The sequence below is a fragment of the Mauremys mutica genome, chromosome 5 (assembly GCF_020497125.1).
Source record: "Mauremys mutica isolate MM-2020 ecotype Southern chromosome 5, ASM2049712v1, whole genome shotgun sequence".
NCBI classification, from domain to species: Eukaryota; Metazoa; Chordata; order Testudines; family Geoemydidae; genus Mauremys; species Mauremys mutica.
The window spans coordinates 18811344-18836851 of record NC_059076.1 but is presented as its reverse complement, the minus strand read 5'-3'; the positions used below and the strand labels follow the sequence as shown (position 1 = coordinate 18836851).

Below are 25508 nucleotides of genomic sequence, written 5' to 3'. Positions count from 1 at the left end.
GCGCCAGATAGTCTTTTCAAAACAGAGAAGGATTTATTAGTCAAGTGAGACACAGCATCAGGAAGTCCTTAGGTTAACACAGAAAAACAAAGGTGATGGCAGAGTTCAGGCTGGCCACCATCAGGGCTCTACCCAACCAAGCTGCTGTGGAGTCCATATTTGGCTTGGTCTCCCTCTGTCTCTGTGAGTCCCAGGTGAGATCTCTGGGTCTCTCCAAAGGCCAGCTCCTAACACAGACATCTGATGCCTCTCACCTTGTTCTCCAGCTTGGGGCCTTTGCTCTGCTCTTTTGGCTGTTGGCTGCTATTTGTAAATGACCTGAACAATGGGGTTCCTATTGTCTTTCTGGATCCTCCATTGATATGGACTGACTAGAACAACCCATTCATGTCACGCCAGAGAGTTACGTGACACAGCCATCTCCTGTCTCTTTCCCTTTACACTCAGTGCATAACAATGCAATGTAAAGCACAGAGAGAAACTGTTACATGCATAGGAATCACACAAAATTACCAAAATTCCTCACTTTGTCACAGTTCTGTTTACTAGTTGTTGAAAGCAAAGGCCAAAACTTGAGTTAAAGAGGAACAGATTTTTTTGGGCAGCTTGGGGCTGTGTTTTCCCAGCTGGGTCTCCATTGGGATATGTATGAAGAAAGTGAAATTTTTCTTCTGAAGACACTAAATTGTCATCTGGAAGCATTTCCCAGAGAAGAGTATAGTGAGCTAAATTTCCTCCTAAATCTAGGAGATTATAAATCCCAGAATCCTCCAGGGGGAGGATCTCATCTAAATTTACATGAAGTTGATATTGGTCCAAGTGAGATGATTGTGATAGGAAATTCTCTCCTATTCTCTTTGGGGAAGTGATGTGGCATTTGTGGGCTAGATGTGTCTTGGACTGGCATGGACTCCTGTACAGCTGGTTATAGTCAGGAAAACTACCACCCTAGTAGGAGGTGCAAAATCTTCCAAACATGAACCGATCTTAATATGATGAGGGCTGTCTTCCCATGTATGCAGACAGCTAGCTCCAATGTCTCTCCGCTACTGCTTATAGCTTTGCTAAGTTGCAGTAGAGTGAAAACTGACCAGAGTCTCGTCAGCTTTTACTGCTGTTATTCAGAGCCTAGTGGGCAGCTGTGGAAGTGGTGAGAATTGAGTCAGTTTCACTCTGCTGTTACTTTTGGAAAATTGAGTGGTAGCAGAGGCAAGACCTGGAGCTATTCACTGGAGAGGAACCAAAAATGGAGGTGGAGGGAAGGTTAGAATGGCTGAAACCCTTTCCTTACAGCAGCCAGAGGCTCTGAGGTGGAAATAGGAGAACACAGAATGGTAGGCCTCCTTTCTTCAGAAAAGGAGAGGGATTGCAGGTTGGGTTTCAAATTTATCAGACCCCTCTGAACTGGAGGCTGTTGCAAACTATGGAAGCACTGTGACAGCACCTTTTGTAAGAATCCCTTCCTCTTTCTGAGCAGTGGGGAGATGATTGCTGGTGATTTCTTACCTGGGTATTTCTTCCCCCCGTCTCCCTCCTTTCCCCTCCTAGGAAAATCCTTTCATATTTGTCTATAACTAGTATAGTCTAGTCTCCTTACTGAGTGTCTGGTAAAATCACAAACGCTATAGATGGGCATGGAAGTAAGGGAGACATTGATAGGGAATACAGTTTATGAAAATATTACACTGCCTGTAAAACTGTTTAAATATGTAGGAGCTTCTTGAAATAGGAGAAACAGTTGTCTGAGTTCCTGTGCTGAAGGGAATATATTACAGCAAACCACGAGAGAGAGAATGACAGTCTCATTTCATTTTGTGATGAAGGCGGTGGCCAAAAAGTTACTGACCGACTATGATATGACTTCTTTGTATATGTAAAAATACACAAAAGAAAAAAAGGACCAAGAAACTAAGATTATGTTAAATGCTTAGCAGTTGGAAGAAAGGTCAAGATCTCCATCATGGTGTGTGTGCTGTTCTGCTGCATACATGTGAATTGCTAAGAACATAAGAACGGCCGTACTGGGTCAGACCAAAAGGTCCATCTAGCCCAGTATCTGTCTACCAACAGTGGCCAATGCCACGTGCCCCAGAGGGAGTGAACCTAACAGGCAATGATCAAGTGATCTCTCTCCTGCCATCCATCTCCATCCTCTGACGAACAGAGGCTAGGGACACCATTCTTTACCCATCCTGGCTAATAGCCATTTATGGACTTCACCACCATGAATTTATCCAGTTCTCTTTTAAACACTGTTATAGTCCTAGCCTTCACAACCTCCTCAGGTAAGGAGTTCTACAGGTTGACTGTGCGCTGAGTGAAGAACTTCCTTTTATTTGTTTTAAACCTGCTGCCTATTAATTTCATTCGGTGACCCCTAGTTCTTGTATTATGGGAATAAGTAAATAACTTTTCCTTATCTGAATACATCTAAGGTACATATTTAAAAAGAAACTGGGATGCTATACCTCTAAGAGCACATGGCATACTCCTAGGTGGTTATTTTAGAGCTCTGTAGTAACATGTATTGCAGTTCATACTGTATTGTCAACAACCTTAAGATTTATCAGATCTCTGTTAAATTGTAGATGCATGTAAAAGAAGCTTCTGACTTTTCAGTATTGGTCCACTAGAAAGGATAACAAATGTATTAAATTTACTACATATGTGCAGCATAGCCATTTAAGGTTACCACGAGAAACTGAACTGAACTTGCTAACTTCCTGTCTTGGGTGTAAAATATAGGTACTTTTTAACATTCTTCTGTTCAGGAAGGTCCTCTGATTGTTACAGGAAGGTCTTCAGCCTGTTCATGGCTCATCAGAAAGAACCAGACCCAGCAGGGGAGGAGATACCAAACCTGGAGACCTCACTGGTTATATTCTGCCTTTTCAGCTACAACATAGGTTTTGCAGAGCACCTATTTCTAAAAGGGGGAGGGAGGGAAGATAAAGGCATCTCTCATCCTATGACTAGATTGTTTGTTTCCTGGGCTTGATTTCCCCATGAAAGGGGTTCTGCAGTCCCCCCGCATCGCTTTCTTGCAGGTTGAACATTCCGTTCATAGTGCTAGGGACCGCTGCCTAGGTTGCTGAGAGTAAGCAGGCCCATCCACAGGTCCCAGGTAGTGGAGCATCCCCCCCACTCTCCCTCGGCACTGAGAACCCGTTATTATAAGGCTTAAACTGCATTTCAGTCATTGTGCAAGAGTAGGCCTCGTAATACATACAGCTTACAAGAGCTGCCTAAACTGTTTCCGAACCATTTGAACACAGTTTTCGAGTACGTAAACTGTTTCTATGCTGAAAGACTTTTCTGTATAGATATTAGCTGCAAGATTATTTTAGTCATGCAGATAATAGCATCGCGGGGAATGTTAGCAAAAGTTTCTGCTGTGTGTGTGCAAAACTGAGGATTATACCTGAAAAGTTTAAAGTTTAGAAATTCGGGCATTTGAGCTATGCATGAACAAAGGTGTCGTCATATTTCTTTACTGAATAAAGCAAGAGTGGGCACACTTTTTGGCCTGAGGGCCACATATGGGAATAGAAATTGTATGGCAGGCCATGAATGCTCACAAACTTAGGGGTTGGAGTGCGGGAGGGGGTGAGGGCTCCAGCTGGGGGTGCGGGCTCTGGGATGAGGCCAGGGATGAGGGGTTGGGGGTGCAGGAGGGTGCTCTGGGCTGTGACCGAGGGGTTTGGAGGGCGGGAAGGCGATCAGGGCTGGGACACGGGGAGGGGGGAGGGCTGTGGGGTGGGGCTGAGGATGAGAGGCTGGGGTGCAGGAGTGTGCTCTGGGCTGGGACTGAGGGGTTTGGAGGGCAGGAAGGGGGATCAAGGCTGGGGCAGCAGGTTGGGGCACGGGAGGAGGTCAGGGGTGCAGGCTCCGGGTGAAACTTACATCAAGCAGTTCCTGGAAGCAGTGGCATGTCCCCCCTCCAGCTCCTTTGCGGAGGTGTGGCGCGAGCCAGGTGGCTTTGTGCACTGTCCCGTCCACAGGCGCTGCCCCTGCAGCTCCCATTGGCCATGGTTTCTGGCCAATGGGAGCTGCAGAGCAGGCGCTTGAGGTGGAGGCAGCGTGCGGAGCCCTTTGGCTGCCTCTACGTGTAGAAGTCAGAGGAGGGACATGCTGCTGCTTCCGGGAGCCGTGCGGAGCCACAGTATGTGTGGAGTGGGGCAAGCCTCCTACCCCTCTCCCTGGTGAGCGCTTGAGGGCTAGATTCAAAGGTCTGACGGGCCGGATGCGGCCCGTGGGCCGTAGTTTGTCCACCCCCGATATAAAGTCTGTCGTTTTCACCCCTGTGTAACTTGAAAGTAGGTGAACTGATTTTACTCCGAAAATTGTTTTTAAATGGCCTTACTGTAACCTTAACTACATTGTTCAGTACCAGACATTCTATAAATGAATTGTACATCAGGATAAAAATGTTACATGAAGGGTTTTTTTCTTCTCTGTCATGTACATATCAACTGATTTTCACACAAACTGACTTCTCTAAAATGTGGAGCTGCTCTGAACTCTGTCATGATCATTAAGGCATATGTTTCTTTAGGAGAATATCGATGGTAGCTTGTCCCTGTGGATAAATCCAGTCCATTTCTAAGAAGCGTTTAAAAACTGAATGTATATTGACAGTATTTCTAGCTGTTGCTTAAGTCAGACTATATTCAGGTATATTAAGCTTCTAAAATGGTAGATAAACTTCTGTCTTACTTTAAGTCACAGGAGGGTTGCAAGGTGATACCGTTTAGCTACAGCTCTACATTGTTGGGCCCCATGCTTCTATACAACTTGAGTACCACTTCAAAGAGCAAAATAAGAATAGCGTCTGCCAACAGGTTCCTTTAGGGGCTTAGGCCGGGTAACTGTCTCAACAGAATTGAAAGGAGATAGAAGGAAGTGACCTTTAATGCACTACACTTCTGAAGTTCTCTTTAATGTTTAACTTATGATTGATTCTCTCTGTTTAATAGTGTCTTCATGCTAGAGAAAAGGAGATACTGAGGTAATTTAGACCTACCCTTACATTCTGCTCACTTAGGAGAAACATTTGCTGCAGGGTCAGAATATCTCTGGCAGCATCCTCTGAGAATGGGACAATAGATGACAATTAGTGAAGAAAGCCTGACTAGTTTTTCTTTATACTATAGATGGATAGTATAAAGAAAAACTAGTCAGGCTTTCTTCACTAATCCTTTGTTACAGATGTATCCACAGACTCTGAAATTTGTTGCTAGATCCATGATATCAGACATAATGTTCAAATTCAGTTGCCGTTCCTGGGAGGTGAAGATTCATTTAAGAACTGGTCTCTGCGAATATCATTTGAAGCATACTATTAATTATTTTATTCTCCTTCTATTAGCTGGTGAATATCTGACTAAAGGTCTGATAAGCAGTCTTTTTTTGTGGTTGTACTTGTGATTTAACTAAAAGAGGTATCTAAATTTTAAATATTTCATAATAGCAGTAACAGTGGCTGCACAAAAGAATTAGCATTCCCTGCTCTCAGCAAAAGCTGCAAAAATAAATGTTTCCTTTATATACTTCATTAATAATCTAGTTTCAACAGAATTACTAGAATAAAATGTAAGCGAAGATGAGGCCAGAAAAGATGCAATACTTCTGTTGTTGACAAAACCACAGTGGGCCTATTAATTTTTTTTTTTCAATATGAACATCAGCTATGGGAATAGCTGAAGTTACTCTTGGAGGACTAGAAGAGGAAAAAATCCTCAAACAGATTCTGGCAATGATAGAATTTGGAGACAGTAGAGCCAAAAGATGTCCCTGAATGTTCTATATCTAGCATCCATCTTATGAAAGCCAGAGAAACAGCAATGCAAACTGTAGTATTTTCATTTTTTATGAATAAGATCCATAGAAAATCCACCTGAACAAGAATAGTTATCTGGGTTGTATTTATTCTAACTTTCTGAAGAAGTGGAGAGAGACTGAAGCAGCTCTCATTTAAGAGGCTCCCTAATTCCGAATCTTGAATTTCTGGCATCCACGCTAATGACTTTCACAAAGGGATTTTTAATCTCGATAGAACCTCTGAAGAATGCCTAAGCCTCCCAGTGAGATCAGGACACAGGAATTTGATATCAAGCCATATGCTAGCAGTACTACACCCTTCTGTTTGGTTTGTCAGCTGCATCTAAGGGTACTTGAAGATTCTGGGACTTCATTTATCTGTGTTTTGGCGTGCTTGCTTAATTGAGTAGGCAGTTTTGCTATGGCAGAAATGAAGACCCGACAAAAACAAGCATTTACACTTGGAGCCAGCAAACGCTACTCCAAAAATATCCGATCTGCTTCTATATATGCCTGTGCATGAGTCTGAGTGGATGTTGCTTCAGAGAGAATATATTTACAAGTTTTTTAAATGTACACAATCTTTTCCCTGCTCCTGTCTTAGTGCTGCTAATAATGTGCATCTATATTTTGCCTTTCGTTTCAGCAGTAGGGGAGAGAAAAGGGCAAGGCGTAGTCTTGTCTTGCTTGCCAGTAATGCAGCTAGCTTGTGACTGACTGGCACTTGCACTCAGAGAGAGCCAACATCTGTGGATCTTGTCCTTGTGATTTGAAGTTGTTAAAGCTCTGTTTTATTGCACTTTTGTTCAGAAATAATTGGAAGACTTTTTTTTTCAGTATGTAATTTTGTCCTAATTTTTCCAGACTAAAGTGATATTTTTTTTGGTCATTTAATACACTGAAATTTAAAGGGACACATACCCTCTTCCTGGCTTATTTGCTGTGGTTTTTGTTTGTATCAATATCTAGCTGTGTAGCCTTAGGGCGGGCATCCTACTCTTGGTACTGATAATTTATCTTGTTGCTGGAAATAGGTTTGGTTTTGTGTTGTTTTGCTTAAACAGCTAATCCTGTTTTTCCCCATGAAGAGAGAAACCTGCAGAATGGACTTGTCTGTTTTGTTTTTTCTAGTAAATTTTAAAATGTTTGTCAAAATGCGAAAGAACAATTAAACTTGCCACTTAACCCAGTTACCTGTTTTATTAGCTCTTTCCATGTAGCTGAAATTCATTTTAAGTTCCCACAAGCATGTCCTACAAATCAGTTATATATATTTGCTAGCCAAACGTGATGGGTTAACCTGTTCTCTTGCCCTGTGAGATAACTTGCAGCATTGAGGACCAGGTACAGGTTAGGAATTAGCTGCTCAGAAGGTTAGTTACAAAGTGAAAGATCTAATGCTAGCCCAAAAAGTGACATTTAAGTAATACAGGCTCATCTGGCGTCCAACAAGCCAATCTGGGCCTCCATTCAAGTAGGTTCTTTTTTTACTTTTTCCAGTGTCCTATTCTCCCCCCCCTCCCCCCCAAAAAAAAGGGGGGGAGGGGGGAAGAGATTTAAACACTGTTTTAGAGTATCAGTATGTTAAGCTTGCATTTAGAATAAAAATCCTACCTCTCACCAAAGCTAGCCTACCAGTCTTTGAAGCAAGTATGGATGTTAGATAAAGAACCAGAATTAGTAGCTTTCAATGGAAACTATGCTGCTCCATAATAAATAGAAGCAAAATTATATTTACTGTGGCTAGGTTTTTTGCTCAAGTCTTAAAATGTTTGGCTAATTAACGAGATGGCACAAATGTCATATTGTGAAAACAAGTGTCCAAAAGTATAGCTAATTACTTCAGTGCAGTGACCGCCTGCAGAGAAAAAGTTCAGCTGTGTGTGTGGGGGGAACTTATCCCTAGAATATTTTTTTAATTAATAAACGGACCCCTAAAATACTGGAGTGTTTCACTGTTTTGTTTTCGTTCTGCTTTCCCCCCATTGTTCTGCTAGGATGCAGTTGTAACACACTGGTCATTGTGCATTACATTTGCCCTTCTGTGCCCAAACTGCCTAAGATACAGGTCTGTCGAAGCTCTCTGCTTTAGAGCCTGGCTCTCTCTAGCTCAGGCTTTAGCCAGGGGCGGGCAAACTTTTTGGCCTGAGGGCCACATCGGGTTTCCAAAATTGTATGGAGGGTCGGTTAGGGGAGGCTATGCCTCCCCGAACAGCCAGGCCTGGCCCAGCTCCACCCCCTGTCTGACCCCACACACATTTCTTGCCCCCTGAGAGCCCCCTCGGGACTCCTGCCCCATCCACACACAGCTCCCTGTCCCCTGACGGCCCCAGATCCCCCACCCCTGACTGCCCCATCCAATCCTCCTCTCATTCCTGATGACCCCCCCCGGGACCTCTGCTCCATCCAACCATCCCTTCTCCCTAACCTCCCCCAGAACCCCTGCCACCCCACTCCTTCCTGACTGCCCTCTGGGATCCCTGCCCCCATTCAACCCCCCTGTTCCCTGCCCTCTGACTGCCCCGACCCCTATCCATGTCCCTGCCCACCACCCCAAACTCCCCTGCCCCCTTACTGCGCTCCCTGGAGGACCGGTGGCTGGCAGCGCTACAGCCGCGCCGCCCAGAGCACCAGGACAGCCAGTCACGCCGCCCGGCTGGAGCCAGTCACGCCGCCGCACAGCACAGCGCACCGGGTCAGGCTGCGGCTCTGTAGTTGCCCCAGGATCTCGCAGCCCCGCAGCCAAGGGCATTGCACTGGAGGCGCAGTCAGCTGCGGCTGCGGGGAAGGGGGAACAGCAGGGGAGGGGCCGGGGGCGAGCCTCTTGGGCCAGGAGCTATGGGGCCAGGCAGGACGGTCCCGCAGGCCACAGTTTGCCCACCTCTGGTTTTAGCTCTGGAGGTCCCAGGATCAGTTTCTGGTGTTGGCCATTGGACAATCGCGGATCTCCTTGGTTAAGGTGTAAATGCTGTTGTGTATGCACAGGTGTGCAGTACCTGAAGGAAAGAAAAGCACTGTCAAGCCACTCTTCAGGGATTTCAGCACAGAGAGTTTTCAAGTGATACAATCAACTTGAAAAATGACGTCTGTCTCAACTTTTATACCTACTACTATTACAGTAATCTTAGGAGTTGCTTGTAACTGAAAAGTTAGCAAAAACCCTCCCTTTTCAGTTTGTGCATTTGACAGCATGGATTTTTGGGGATGATTGGTTGTATATCCTGTTTCCTCCTAGTATGGTGGTCCTGCTCTCAAGCACAATGATGGACCAGGGGACAGTGGAAATCTGGGGAAGGTGTCCAGTGGAGCCGCTCGCTTCTTTTTTTAGACCACTGAATAAAGCAAGAAAGCATTAGGAGAAGAAGCAAAGCAGGAGTGGGGGTGTCTACTCCCTGGAACTGGGAATTCTCTGAAGGTTGGAAAGTAGGAGAGTGAAGAAGGAGTGAAACTAAGTGTAGACATTAGTAGAAATCAAAAGTTTAGCGGCTACATAAGAATAATTTCCTATCCTTGATCTTTCATAGAATATCAGGGTTGGGAGGGACCTGAGGAGGTCATCTAATCCAGCCCCCTGCTCAAAGCAGGGCCAATCTCCAGACAGATTTTTTTCCCCCAGATCCCTAAATGGCTCCCTCCAGGATTGAACTCACAACCGTGGGTTTAGCAGGCCAATGCTCAAACCACTGAGCTATCCCTCCTCCTGAAATTTGCATGTAACTTCCATTTATACCCATGGAAGATGTGTTGTGGAGGTGGATTGAGGTTAGTTTGTTGTCCTGTGTTTATTATACTCTGGTCCATGAGCCATAATTAAAAATAGAATTGGGCTACAATATTAATTGAATGTTTTTGGTGGTAGACCAAGTGGTAGGGTTAGTTGTAGGGTGTGTGTGTCTCAGTGCAGTGTTGTTGCTGCAGTAAGAGGGAAGTTGGTCTTGTGGCTATGGGACTGGCGTGGGACTTGAGAGAATTGGGTTCAACTTCTGCCCACAGATTTTGTGAGCTTGGGCAAGGTACTTAGTGTGCCTGGTCCTCAACTCCCCTATATGTAAAAGCAGGATGCGGTTCCTCTTCTCTCCCACCCTGTGGCTATCCTGCAGATTTATATCATATGCCTTCCAGAGCCTCTAGACGTTACAGCATTACTCATATCTGTAACCAGACCAGCAAGAACTTCCTGCCATTGAAAACAGCCAATATATCGAGGGATTGGTACAAATACGTGAAGTTTAATTAGCTTGATTGTGGTGAGTGTCAGTTTCCAGGTAACTGCAGGTGTATTCCCTCCTCTGTGATCCACTCTAGGTGCTCCCAGTCTCTGGGCAGGATCCCTTGTCCCACTCCCTTCTGACCATGGGTTTAAGGTTCCACAGCTCCCTGCCTTACACTGTGATATCCCCAGCAAGCCAGACTGCCTAAAGGCCAGCATGGCTATGTGTTACACTGTTCATAGCCCTGGAGAGAAAGTATGCCATCACTTACAAGTTACTACACAGCTCTTTCTAAGCAAGCATCTTCATTGTTAAGGCCAAAAGCATTTAAAAAGGATAAAAATTCCTATATGCATGCTAAAAGCTCACCAGCCCATCAGTCCTATGGGGCCCCACTACGCCAAAGTCTTCACAACCTTTCTGCATACTTGGGGACGGGGTCCCCTTTAGACAGGAAGTCCTGTCCATTTGCTGGGTCAGAAAAAAGGTCCTGAGTCAATTTAAAGGCAGCATTTTTGTGCCAAAAGCCCATTTTTAGTCTGTTGGTCTGTGGAAAACTCAGTTTGAATCAGCATATGCAAGCCTTCCCCAGGAGGTAGTACCTCTCTGGAGGTGTCTACCACCTAGAAGATTCAGCTTATTCATGCCCCAACCAAATTTTGTTCCTGGAGCAGTTGTAGTAACCTTACCCCCTGGAATTGCACACAGTTTCTGGCCCACGGTGATGCATTAATTCAATAGATTATGATCCCCAAAGATACTGCATGGGATTCCAATATCTGTCACCTGAGGTTTTCGCCTGTGAAGATTTCTGGTTGTAATAAGGAGTACTACAGTAGATGGAACAAACAATTTTGTGGGTTTTTTTATTGGGGATTGAGTTCTGCTGGCTGTCCAGGGTAAACTACTTGTAACATGTGGAAGGGGCAGCAAAAGCCTTGGATAAGTGACTGTTTTCATTGTATAAATCCAAGTAAATATAATTTTGACAAACTAATCTTCATCTCAGGTTTTGTTTCTTTTCTCTTTTAGTTTCTCACAGGTTCAGAGCAAAGGGACTGCATGCTTCTTTGCTAGTACTTGATGATTAAACTGAAACTAATTAATAATCAATTCAGAAACTTTTATTTTCGGCTTGATCACTCCTTACGTCATGTTAGGAGCATGGTTCTACTTCATACCTTTATGTTAACATAATTGTATCACTATTAGAATTAAGCGTTGTCAGACATTTGTTAATCTTTGTTTACGTACAATATGTAAATAATGTAGCACACCCCAGTTTTATGTTTGAAGTTTTGTCTTACAAAGTATTTCTGAAGTTATTATTTCTGACTTCATTCTCTACATTCATGTTGGGAATTGGATGTGTTTGGTGGGGAAAACTTCCCTTCACTTCAAGGAAAACCAAAGCGCTAAGGAACACTGACATCTCTGACGTAGGTCAGTGCAGTAAGTGTTAAGTAGAATAATTTTAGTACTCCTGGGAATTATTTACTCTTGCTTAAACTATATTTTAATGGATTTTTCTTTTTCATATTTTGTGATCCAGGTCTCCAGAGGTGAAAACAAATGTATTGATAAACACTCCTATCTTTTTAAGGAAGTGTGGTTTTAATCCCATTTAGCAAGCATTAAATGGGGTTGATGGACATTAGACTGTGTTACTTTACAGGGGAGGGAGAAATTATGCAGGCTATCTACTGGAGAACCTTCAAAAAGCACTTGGAGTTTTACCAAGACTTTGAAAAAATCATGAAAATGTCAATGTGCTTAAGGCCTAGGAGGTTTTGAATTGTGCCAACGTGTTTATGAATAACTTTTACATCTCATTGCAGTCCTGCATAGCTTCCTGCTTCCTTCCTCATTAAAAAAGAGAAAATGCATTTGTGTGTTCAAGCCTGTGTTCAGGCATGAAAGAACTAAGACTGAACAATATATACCATAATGACTCAGTAAGATGGATTTATATTAGATCGTAAGCATTTTGGGGGAAGGGACTATCACTTATGTTTATACAGTGCACAGCTGGTCTCTAGATGCTAGTGCAATAGAGATATTAAATAATAACTTTAGGCAGAAGCAAGCTGACTATTATCTCTTCCCCCCTCCCCCAAACACAAATTGGTAACTTCTTCCTAGTTCAGGGTTTCTCAAACAGGGGTCGCCACTTGTGTAGGGAAAGCCTCTGGTGGGCTGGGACGGTGTGTTTACCTGCCCCGTCCGCAGGTCTGCCCGATCGTGGCTCCCACTGGCCACTTCCAGCAGCTTCCATGTAGGCAGGTGTAAATGGGTGCAAGGGACCAAGATTATTTAACCACCTCAACCTCTAACTAAAATCTTAACTAAGACCAGACTCTTCAGGGGTTTTTTCTCTGGCTTTCTGGGTCATATTTGCATCAAGTACAGCATCAGCATAATCCTACGTACAGAACATGGATTTTGTGATATGCCTGTCATCAGGAACTGTTGCTTGACTTGTGCATTAACCCATCACAATCAGCTAGAAGTGCCATCTGATCACTACGTTAGAGTAAAGTGTTCAGGCTATAGATGTGAGTATGTTCAAGGAAACCTCCTCTTCTAGGAAACGTGTTAATACGGATATCTTAGTCATTGAAGGGAGTCTGCCTTGTCCATAAGGGAGTGAATCTTCCTTGTTTTCTGGACCGGGCTTCTGTTGCTCCTGAAGAGTGTATTGATGTTAATGAGGCCTGAGATGCGGCAGAGACCTTGTATTGTAGTTCTGACCTAGGAAAGATTTGATTATGTATAATTTTGAACATAGGGTGTGTAGACATTCATGGCAACACATGTGATAAGGTGAGAAACGAACTGAAATTTTTCTGGTTATCTCTATTTAGAAAGAAGAAAACAATATACAATGGGAGGAGCGGGTGCATTAATTTTATAGTAATACCTGGCTGCCTGTCATTATTACTAGAACTCCTCAAATTCAGTGCAAGTAGATTTCAGCATCACTTACCTTTTTGTATATCAACAGTGAGTAACATTGAACTGGGGGGACTATATCAATCCAGCAGATTCTGACTCAATTCTTGTTGTTCTGTAAACATGCACAGTTCTCAGTTGTGTGCTCTGGATGGATTACATCTTGTAAGCCAATGATGAAATATTTTACTGCTTGGTGTAATAATGAGATGTGATTCCTATTTAATTTACTGCATTTTGCCTTTTAATGGTGCTGAATTTTAGGAAAGACACACAAAACAACAACCCTACACTCAAGTTCCAGGTATTTTTGTTTGCTTACATAGCTTGCTGACAAGTTAACATAGCATCACAAGCTTTCATAAAAAATATTCTGGTCCATACCCAGTATCCATTACCATTGTAATTAAGGTAAGGATAAAGCAGGTGATTCTACTTCAACTGGGTGAAAAGCTGAGTTGAAATTTCCAAGGAGGAACTTGCCTCTTATTAAAGGGAACATTACAGTAAAAAAGACACCTGTGCCTGGGGACCTGTATCCAACGTTCGTTAAGTTGCTAGGATTTGGCTGTGTGGAAGCACATTGATGTATATTCTGGTTCTCAGCAAGAATTCTGAACAATTATAAAATGGTAACTTTTGCGTCTATGACAGTTTCCAGTTGAGATGCATTTAATAAAAAGATTGACATTGGAGCTTAACGTTCCATGACAGATGGCTCGCAGCTTGACTTCTGATGAAACAACAAAAGCAAAAACCTAAATAATTTTGAAATGTTTTTTGTTTTTATTTAAAAAATATATTTTGAGAAGCAACAGGAAAGTGTTGCCAACCTTTTCCCCTAAATGGGTGTCTTTTTATATAAAGAAACTTAGTATAAACATAAACTGCGTGAATCTAATGCTATAACATTACCCTGCTCTAGAAATTAGTGCTGGAAAAGACCTGTTGAACATAGTCCATTTCATTGAGTATTCAGCTCCAGGTGCTGTAGTTACCATTTTATAAGAGTTCAGAATTCTTGCTGAGAACCAGAATGTACATTTACCTGCATCCACACAGCCAAATCCTAGGAGCTTTGCTCCCCAACCTAACAGACATAGGATAACGGTTGTGAGGCAGAGGTGTCTTAGACTTAGATACATTAGCGGTTCTCAAACTGGTACGCAAGCCATAACCAGGTTGAACATGGGTTGGTTTCATGTATAGCATTAGTCTCAAAACCAGGGTTACAGCTACACTGATTTAAATTATGAATATGATGCACTGAGTATTAAGTTTTAAGCATGGTATGCTAAGTTTTAAATAAATATAAGAACCACTGGCCCCTGGTATTGCAGCAGCAAAATGCGGAGCTTATGGAGTTAAGGGTAGCAGCCAGCTAACCAGAGTAATTGCACATTAGGAGAAGGGATGAGGAAGTTTTGGCAAACAGCAGGACCACCTCTCTTACGGGGAGTGACATGGAATACTTAAATGTCCATTTGGAGCCAGAATGGATTGACTTTATTGTGATTTAAGTCTTTGGGCTCCACAGAAACATTTAATTTTTCAGTAAACACTCAAAAACAATACAAATACTTGCTTTATTAAAAATCTGCATTGAACAAAATCCTGTTAAAATGTCTGAAAAAGAACAGTTAAGGGATCCAAATGGTGCCCCATAAATTCATCATCACTTATTGGCATCCCAACTGACTTGCACTACCCGGCTGACTGTATGTTGCCCCCTTGCAGAAATGTACATAAGTCCAAAAAATTATTTCTAGGTTATAAAGTTTCATTTCCTATTAAGGGATCAACTTCAAATAATGCTAACAAATTACAACATTACTCACTACAATACTAAACTACAGCTCTTCAAGGCATGGACTGTCTTACTGTGTGTTTGTAGAGCATCTAACACAGTGGGGCCCTGATCTTGAATGATTGTATATTGGGGTTGGTGGTATTGCCGCGCCCTTTCCAGCAGGGATTAGAATTTGGGTTTTGCACTCCAAGGCTGGCGGAACCTGTGATTTTGAGAGCCCTCCACATACAGAGGTGCTGATAGTGCCTTGTTACTTTGTAGAACCTCTCTGGTTTGCTTGAGTTGTTCTAGTAAAATACCGAAGGAGCTACGGACTCACTGTAATGTAGGTTCCTGGTGCATGTCTGAAAGCAATCATTCATTCATTCATGCCCGTCACCCCAACCGGGGTATGGGCCGGCAACCACAGATCTCCATAGTCTTCTATCCTGGGCCATTCGCTCTAGCTGGTTCCAGGTATAGCCCATTTTTTTGCTATCAACCTGAAGGTTGCGTCGCCAGGTATTTCTTGGGCGGCCCCTTTTCCGCTTGCCTTGGGGGTTCCACTGCAGTGCCTGTCTGGTGATGTTGGTTGGCTGCTTGCGTAGTGTATGTCCTATCCAGCCCCACCTTCTCCTTCTAATTTCTTCCTCTGCTGGGAGTTGATGGGTCCTCTCCAAGAGGTGGATGTTACTGATGGTGTCTGGCCAGCGGATCTGGAGAATCCTTCTGAGGCAGCTATTAATGAAGGTCTGGATCTTCCTGGTGGTTGTTTTGGTTGTCCTCCAGGTTTCAGCTCCATACAGTAGGACTGATTTCACATTGGAGTTGAACAGTCGAATCTTTATTGCCAATGACAGCTCTCTGGAGCTCCAGATGTTCTTGAGCTGTAAGAAGGCTGCTCTTGCCTTACCAATCCTTACTTTGATGTCTGCGTCTGTGCCACCCTGCTGGTCGATGATGCTACCTAGGTAGGTGAAGGACTGCACTTCTTCCAGGGGGCGTCCATTCAGTGTGACTGGGTCATTGCTGATGGAATTGATCCTAAGGATCTTGGTCTTGTCTGAAAGCAAGGAACCTTGTAAATACTGTGGAAATAAGAGCTTCTTTCTGGAGTCCCAGATGGGACTGGAGGAATCTCTTTATTGGAGCTGGGGCAGTGTGCTGTTGTATTACATGAATGGCTTTGGAGACTTAGCAGTACATCAGTGAAATCTGTAACCTGAAATCAGTCATTAGCAAAATCCTAGTATTCAGACTCTGAAACCAGGTTCCGATTTACTCATGACAAATGCTGTATCCTTGCTTAGTCTGTTCAGTTCATGGATGAATGAAATTGCTGCACATGGGCAGCCTGAGTATAGAACCCTCTTAACAGTGTAGCCCTTCTATTGCAATACAACTTCGTCTGTCAGTGGAAGTTCACTGTCATTAGCACTTTGGTTTGCATACTGCTATGTACCTTGAAGATATTTGAAACCTTCGTTCAGATGTGTTATAAATGAAATTTTACTGTGAGTTCGTCATAAGGTTTCTTTTCTGTATAATAACTGAGACGGTTGCTCAAAGGAAAGCTTTGATAACTCAGGCCTTTCCATTTAAAAGGCCAAAGTTCTATTTTGTATGCACTGTTGTAGCCGTGTTGGTCTCAGGATATTAGAGACACAAGGAGGGTGAGGTAATATCTTTTATTGGACCAACTTCTATTGGTGAGAGAGATGAGCTTTGTAACTCACCCACCTTCTCTCTAAAGTTCTGTTTTGTCTTTTGTACCAATGGAAGCCTGAATTTGGAAGAGTATCATCTAAATAGTGAATGATCAATCAGCTGATGAATCAGAGATGCACAACACTTACTGATTAGACTGGCTGAAATAATTTGAACTAGCTTCCTCAAATTCTTCATAGGTTTTTTGAGTTGTCATTTCAGCATACCAAAGAAGTTACAATTATTTTAACATTTTCAAATATACTAGAAGCATAATTACTAAGGAAAACGTGCATTCTGTAGATGACTTTGCTTAAAATTCCAGGAAATGGAGGTATACATGTGTTGTGTGTAAAAGCAACTCCATAGATTATAATTGTTACAAATCAAAAGCCTTTATTTTGTTGTTCAGCACAGTCTGAGTGTATAGAGAGAACCACTTCTCACCACATGATACGTAAAATATATTAATCTTTTTTTACTGGAATGGAATTTCAGAGCTCCCCACTTTGCTGAAAACGTATATCATTTGAACTTAGAGACACAAAGTGGGTGAGGTAATATCTTTTATTGGACCAACTTCTGTTGGTAAGAGCAACAAGCTTTTGAACTGCACAGAGCTCTTCCTCAGGTCTGGGAAATGTACTCAGAGTGTCACAGCTAAATACAAGGTTAAACAGGTAGTTTAGCATAAGTAGTTGGCGCACATTCTAAGGCACCATTCAAGGTAAACGCAAGCTCAGTTTGAAAAGACTGTAAAGCATGTGAGATAATCAGAAAATCTAATTGCTGGATTGGCTCTAACCCTATAATTAAATAATAATGCTAATGGAAATTTACCTTCCACCTTATTTTTCAATTTCACCAATCATAGATAGTGTAAGTGTCTCTTAATGTAAACATTGGGAGGCACAATGCAGAAGAAAAGCTTAAGCATTTACAGAAAGCAAAAATGTGGTTAATGCACCTACACAGATCCAAATTACAAAGAATTTTGAATCTGAAGCTTGAAAAAAGGACTTTTCTACCTGGAAATTAAATGGCTGTGAATTATGTACAGTACACTAATCTGAAGACTTTTCCTTGTTTGTATCCTTGTTTTCTAAAGGAGGGAGCAGTTGTCTCGGCTGCTTCATGATGATGTGGCCAATAACAATGCAATTGTATGGGCTAGTAGATCTCGGGTAGTGAGATGGATATTCTGGAATACTCTTGAAATTCTGCTAGTTGATCAGTATAAGATAATGCAATTATTCTGACTTTAGAAACCAAACTTCCATGGAAGAAACTCCCCTTTCCAACATTGGCCCTGATTCTGCAAAGACATGAGCACATGCTTAACTTTATGTATGCACTGTGAGAAGTATCATTGAAGTACGCACATTTCTGCAGAAGCAAATTGATGGAGTGTAATCTGTCAGGTGGCTTGACTTTAAAATGAAAATCTGTTTCAACTATGTACTGTAATAATCATGGCAATCTTTCAGACTAACAGGGATGCCAAAGGAAAAATATGATCCTCCAGATCCTCGCAGAATTTACACCATCATGTCAGCAGACGAGATAGCCAATGGGAAGAAGTCTCACTGGGCAGAATTAGAAATCTCTGGTGAGTTTTTTCAAATCTTGGCATGGCTAAATTGCTGATTAGGAATAGCCCTTGATGTATAGTAATACTGATAGGAACTCTTCTCTTATAAAGGTGCTCTGTTTCAGAGAAGGGAGAGAACATAATTAAAGAAAAACACCTGACTTCTAGGATCACTCAAGAGAATTTCCAGTTTAGCCTCAAAACACTGTCAAGTTTTGAGTTTGAATAGATTTGGTTAAAAACTAACTTGCAAAAAGCAGGTTTGCTTCTGTTTTTTTTTTCTTTTCTTTCCATTTCTCCTTCCTAATCAAAATAAGTGTTGGATGGTCATTTAAAACCTGTTAGTGACGAAATGTTGCAGATAAATTCTGCTGAGTGAGTTCACTTCTTCCTCCTGGGGTATATTTCAGCCCTTATTTAGGGTAAGAAATCAAAATTCCATTCTATTACCAAGAGTGGGATTTCCACATCTGATCTTTCCATGCAGCACGTTAAAAGTGTACTCCTCCATTCCCTATGACTTGTGCCTATTGTCTTGACATAATAAAAAGCTGTTTGAAGACCTAGTTCTTTACATTTTCTCTTTTAGGTAGAGTGCGGTGCTTAAGTATGTCACTTTGGTCACTGACTCACTTGACTGCTCTACACCTCAATGACAATAATCTTGTTCGCATTCCACCTGATATTGCCAAGCTCCATAATCTGGTTTACCTGGATCTATCATCCAACAAACTCAGAAGTTTACCAGCAGAACTAGGAAACATGGTATCTCTCAGGTGAGAAGCATTGCCCTGGTTAACTTCCCAGGAGTCTGTCAATGATGCATATTTGAACAAGTGAACATGAACTTTGTCGTTCAACTTTCTGAATACATTTTTCTGAAAAACTCTTAACAGAATTACAGTAATATAGACATGCAAGGCAAATTAGTTTTATTTTTAAGGAATCCTCTGTAGCATTAAACCTCCAAATCTCTGAATGTTTTATTGTTTTTTAAAGTATCCCCATACGTCAGGCTAATGTTTTACATGGATAATTCACTAATTACATTGAGCTAATGTCCCTTGCTACAAATGTTCAATGCTGGCTTTCAGCCAGCTTGCAAATAGAAAACCCTTTCAACTAGCCATTGAGCCCACAAGTAGCACTTCCAAGTAAAATGCTTACTCAATTTTAAAAAAAAGATTTTTTCTTCTTATCCCATTTAAGTGACCTTCAAAGGTCAGTACAAAAATTAATGTAGTTTCATGCTACCTAAACTTGAGACCTTATGCATGTATGCTGTCTCCTTTCTCTGATGTATTTTGGTATTTAGTTCCTTATCTTTGAACGTAGAGATGTAAAAGACTATAATCTTATTTATAGAAAGTATAACCATTTTAAAACCAAAGTAGGCATCCCTCAAGAGTATCACAGCATATAGCGTCATGAGAATGATCCTTCTAAAATGATGCTAATAAACTACTTTTTCATCTATTGCAGGGAATTGCTTTTAAATAACAATCTGTTACGGGTTTTGCCTTATGAACTTGGACGGCTCTTCCAGCTACAAACCCTAGGTTTGAAAGGTAAGTGCACTTCTAATAATTCTCCTGATTGATACTTTTGGGTTGTGTAGCTTTCCACAGTGTTTTAAAACTCCCTTCCAAAGCGAGTCATAGTCTAAATATGTGGCATGCATGGCTGCTTCTGCTGTATTTGCTCCAGAGACCTTCTTTCTCCCATTCCTAGAACAAAATTATACCTAATAAATAGAACTGTATATATCATATTAAAACATTATTTTATAATAAAAATTCTTGTCCACATCAGGTGTACTGACAGCTTTATTTAGATGACTCTGTTGTTCTTGGAGAGAATAATTTTAACACTTAACTTGAAACAGAACAATTAAATTATAGAAAGGCTACCAAATCAGTCTTTATGAATCTGGATACTCTTGTTCCCATCCTGTGCAATGAGCAGGAAGGAGGAATTCACAATAATAGGTATGACAGACTGACTATGACTGCCTGTGAGGAATGTAGAGGAGTTATTAAAAATGTTCTGATTGTAAGTTAATAACAATTTAGTCTGAATTCTAGTCTCCTAATAAACATCAGTATTTACTCAGAAGATGTATAACTTTTGGGGAGGATATCTAAAACAAAAAGCAGGCGTTGCAGGGAACAGACCTGGAAAAGAACCAAGTTGTGGACATTTCCCTTTTCTAACAAAATAGTATTGCTCGGCGTTCTGATAGCACCCTGTCTTTGTCCAATAATATGATCACATTTTTACTTTAAAAAAAATATTTTCCTGCCTATGTTCCACTGGAAGAATATTGCACGTTCTCCATATGAAAATAATTCTGCATTCTTAAAAAAACCCAATATACTTGGCCTTCAACGTACGGGTGCTGAGATGGCAAGAAAGATACTCTAGAGGTAATATGAATGCTTTTAAAAGGGGAGAGTAAATGAGATTTCAGGGCTGTGGAGGTTGTTTTAGAAGAGCAAAAACTGGCTGACTAAGTAAAAATGCATATACTTCCCTGATAAAGAGAATATTTATTACATTAGAGTTTGTATTTTGAGGACTTGCGTTTTTAGGGGGAAAATCCCCAAACTTTCCGAATTTGGCAAAATGTCCTGCAGATTTCTAGTACATTTATTTATTTTTTGGTGGGTTTTTTTGTTTAAAAAACTTTTTGTTTAAAACGTGGTCTGTGTCCAAAGTTTGCTAATTTGGAAAATGAAGCAAAATGCGTGTGGCCATATTTGAGATAAGCAAGGATGAATGAAGTCTCCTATAGGACAGTAGTGAAAGACTGATCTTTGAAAGTTGAAACTCTGCAAGTAAAATACTCCACACTGGGTAGAAGAGCATTCTCTGGGTTTGAGGAAAAATCAGTTTTTCAGTTTGGCATAACTGTCCAACTATGCACTGTGCATGCCCTATACAAAGTTTCAAAATCCTTGAGTCTGGGTGCTCGTGGGAAGAGATGCATTCTGCATGCATGGACAGTTAGGAAGTGCATCGTGAGGCTGTTTCTCCTGAAACCTCTCTCTTTTACCCGGAAATTGTTGGAAAGTATAATTGCTGGCTCTTACATTCAGTTCAGATTTTAGAAGCTTTTGGGCTTTGTAATATGAAATGCCTGCAGCCTGGGAAAGCTTGAGAATGGTATCAAGCATTTCCCTCAGCAAGACTTAATGTTTGCCCCGGAGCAGTGCCCACCCGCCTGTGCCTCTGTTTAATGGTGCAGGTTGAGTGTACATGTCATAGTGCAATGGTTCGCAAACTTTTGTACTGGTGACCCCTTTCACATAGCAAGCCTCTGAATGTGGACCCCCCCCTTATAAATTAACCCCCCTTTTTTATATTGAACATTATTATAAATGCTGGAGGCAAAGTGGAGTTTGGGGTGGAGGCTGACAGCTCGCAACCCCCCATGTAATAACCTTGCAACCCCCTTAGGGGTCACGACCCCCAGTTTGAGAATCCCATCATAGTGGCACTGCACATTTTGCTACAAGTAGCTTATCTGTGTCCTCGAACTGCCCATTTTGTCCTTCCCTCACTACTTTTTTTTTAAAAAATCAGAAAACAATGTTTTTATGCAATAGTTAAGTGCATAATTTCCAAATATAAAAATGAATGTTTAGTGAGTTTGAAGTAAAAACTATAAACCACTTAAGTTACTGCTCAGTTGAAATGAAATGAAAGTTATACTATTATCTGTGCTCGCTATTTCTATATCATCTGTCATTGTTATATTCTAGAATTATAGAAATTGGAAATGGAAAAGACCTAGTGGATCATTTTGTCCATCCCCTCCTGGGGGAGCTCTTCCTCCCTTTTAGGAAAGTCCAGTTGCAGTGCAAGTTTTGATTCGGGTAGCGAATTATCACATTTTTGTTCTGAATCTCTTTCAGGCAATCCTTTATCACAGGATATTCTCAGCCTGTACCAGGACCCAGATGGAACACGAAAGCTACTGAACTACATGCTTGACAATCTAGCAGGTAACACAGCCAAAAGTTGAGTTTGATATACATAACTAACTGCCAAACACTTTCACTTCTGTTTGATAGCATTGAATTGAGGGTCTGAGTTTCTGAATCACTTGTAGTTGCTTTTATGTTACTATCGAGTCCAGGGACTCCCGCCACTAAAATAACAAAATTGATGTAGTAGTATTGTAACAGATATAACTTGTGGTAGAGCATGAAGAAATCTAGCTTCCTAGGTAACTGGATGGCTCAGGGTTTAGTATATGGAATATGGTGCCCTTTACTGCTAGATCACTGATATGAGTCCAGAACTGATCAATAATGACAGAAGGTTTTGGCTTTCCTAAAGCTCTTCCTGAAGGGATCTGCACATCCAAAAGAAGCTGGTGAGCATCAGTGTCTCCTAAATCTATAAAAACTGGCATAATTGTTGGCAGTCTCAGTAGAGACAAGGATTAATTTGACAAGGAACCAAATATCCTTTCGTCCGGAGAGGTTGAGGTACATTTGCTGGGTGACGTGGGAAAGGCTTGCATGGTCACTGTCCTTGTTTTAGACCAGGGGTGGGCAAACTTTTTGTCCTGAGGGCCACATCGGGGTATGGAAATTGTATGGCGGTTCCATGAATGCTCATGAAATTGTGGGTAGGGGTACAGGAGGGGGTGAGGGCTCTGAGGTGGGGCCAGAAATGAGTCATTCAGGGTGAGGGAGGGGGCTCCGGGTTGGGATGTGGGGGGTTGAGGGTTCTGGGGTGGGAGTGGAGTTGAGGGGTGCAGGACGGGGCACCCCTTGGTTTGGAGGGCAGGAGGAGGCTCAGGGCTGTGGCAGGGGGTTGGGGTAGGGGAGGGGTGTGAGGGCTCCAGCTGGGGGTGCAGGCTCTGGGGTGGGGCTGGGGATGAGGGGTTTGGGTGGTTCAGAGGGCGGGAGGGGGATCAGGGATTGGGCAGGCTGTTGGGGCATGGTGGGGTCAGGAATGCAGACTACGGGCGGCACTTACCGCAAACAGCTCCCGGACGCATGTCCCCCCTCCGGCTCTGAGGCACAGCCAAGTGGCTCTTCGTGCTGCCCCGTCTGCAGGCACCTCCCCTGCAGCTCCCATTGGCTGGGAATCGCACACCCTGACCCTGACCCGCTTCCGTACTGGAGCTGAGGGCCAGATTAAATGGTTTGATGGGCCGGCTGTGGCCTCTGGACCGTAGTTTGCCCACCCCTGCTTTAGACCTTATTAGTAAACAGAGGGCTTCAGTTTCCTATTTTGGTACTTTTTACTTTTATTATATTCAGATTACAAGCAGCATGATTTGAAGTGCTCATAAACTTCAGTCCAGAAATACCACTGTGATTAAGGATCTCTCACATTTGTTTTAAATCCTGTCCTTATGGGGTTATAACTTAGCCACTCTTAATTCACTGCTGAATATTTTAGCTTGTGTCCAGTTTCCCTTCTCCAAATATTTGGACACAAACTGAAACAGAGGTTGGTTGTAGGGTTGTTTTATTTTTTTTAAGTATTTGGTATATTTTGAGAGATTTACTCTGTAGTTCTGCGTACAAACAGACTTTGTCTTTTTGAAGAAGTATTAAATACAAACCTTAAAAAGATTTATGGGTTTCTTTTGGTAAGACATTCTTTAAACATTAATGACTTCCCATAACTTTTCTTTAGTGCAGTTTGTTAGAAACTGCAGTTTATATGCAAATTGAATAAAGAAAAGTCAGTCCATCACACCTGGACTTGACTGGTATGTGTTGTAAAATTATTACACATAGTTTCCTTAATACCATTTTAAAAAAAGACTTTTTTCTTGGACAAAGTCCTTTGTAGTTTTATTGCCACTCATGCAGTACATGCAAACTGACTATGGTGTAAATAAGGTCCCCAGGAAGAGGGATTTCAGTAACAATACCAGATGAGAAAATTTGGTCAAATAGCAACTTCTCAGTGGGGCAGAAGTGTTTCAGTGACTGCCTTGTGATATATTAAGAGCAACAGAGGATTCCCAGGTGCCGAGAAACCACGGAGAAGCTACATGATTGCTGAATTTGCTATTTTATTGCACTTACAATTTTTAGGCCTTTGTATGATGTTTCATATCCCTTTTTCTTTCCTTGAGCCTAAACAGGCTTTGAAATTTCAGGTGACTGGGGCATAGCTCCTCTCTGAGTTTGTCTCGCACACTATGGAGCAATGCTGCTGAGCCATCAGCTTGATTGTAAATTAAGATAGTGACTTACATTGATACTTAGAAACACTAAATTAAATGAATCACTCTTGTAATTTCAGTTCATCCAGAGCAGCTGCCTTCAAGGCCGTGGATTACTTTAAAAGAACGAGACCAAATTCTGCCCTCAGGTAATTTTGTGGCCTTTCTCCCTCCTTTTCTGTCAATGCTTTGTTGACATTTAAAAAAACATGTCAAATGTTTGTACTTAAAACTTATGCTTAATACTGTCAGTTATGTCTTTAAAATTTGGGTCAGTCTTAAAAAACCAGCATATTTTTAAACTTTCTACAATTTATTCTATGGCAAAGATCTATTTAGATTATTGCTAACTGACTGCAATAATCTCTAAATCATACAGAGAATTAAAGTTTAAAAAAAAAAAAAGGCCGTGAACTGTTTTGGGTTCTTCCCTGTGCCCACAATGGCCCCCTCTAGGTGTTTTGTGACACCGGTTGAGAAGAATAACACAGCCTTGCCTGTGCTTTTCACTTGGTGCAAAAGCAGTTAAAAGCTCAGTGTCTCCAAGGTGTACAGCCAGTGACTGCCCTGATAAGGCAGATACCAAATTGAGTTTGACTTAAACCAAGGAAACTTTCATGACCGTTTCACAGAAATAGTGAAAATCATCAAATAACTGCACACAAATACCACAGGCAACACCTCTAGACTGCTACTGAATATAGTTCCAGAAGCTCTTGGATCTGTTTTTGTTTTCCTTTCCTTCTCTCTGCTCCCCTGGGTCCTTCAGCTGCAATCGGACAAGCACAGGAATGCCTGGTACTGAAGTTAGTTTGGTGCCCTCTGCCGCTGCTTGTACTGAACTGCAAACATGCACTTTAAGAAACAAAATTAAAAATGGAACAGCTTTCCTTGGTCCAGTACAAGTTCCTTCTCGCCTCCTTTTTTTTCTTGTTAATAAAATTGCTTGTTTTAGAACAAGAATACTTTTTTCTGTTCAAACCGAAATGCATTACTTTAGTGATAACACAGTAGGGTCTTCAGAGAATAATGTGGCTTCAGATGCACAGTATTGCACCAATGCCATTAGTGTAGCGAATAATTAAGGCTGCCAGTGATTCTGTCAAGGTTTCTTTTTTTTTTAATAACAGATTTATAGTTGTAAACTATGGATGGAACATTGTCAGTGTTTTCTCCAAAAAGGTTATTCATGACATTTCTGCTATATTTAGCCTTCTGCTGGGCATGCATACATCAACT

General features: G+C 41.8%; 1 protein-coding gene across 2 annotated transcripts in view; it reads left to right on the top strand.

The window, feature by feature from the left end:
* Positions 1 to 25508, top strand: part of CNOT6L (CCR4-NOT transcription complex subunit 6 like) — a 69558-nt gene that overhangs the window by 25586 nt on the left and 18464 nt on the right. For both annotated transcript variants that reach the window (XM_045018641.1, XR_006579735.1), the window contains exons 2-6: positions 17967 to 18088; positions 18660 to 18846; positions 19553 to 19638; positions 21988 to 22077; positions 24350 to 24418. In XM_045018641.1, coding sequence (XP_044874576.1) covers positions 17977 to 18088; positions 18660 to 18846; positions 19553 to 19638; positions 21988 to 22077; positions 24350 to 24418 — 544 coding nt within the window. In that variant the 5' untranslated portion in view covers positions 17967 to 17976. The remainder of the gene's footprint in view (positions 1 to 17966; positions 18089 to 18659; positions 18847 to 19552; positions 19639 to 21987; positions 22078 to 24349; positions 24419 to 25508) is intronic.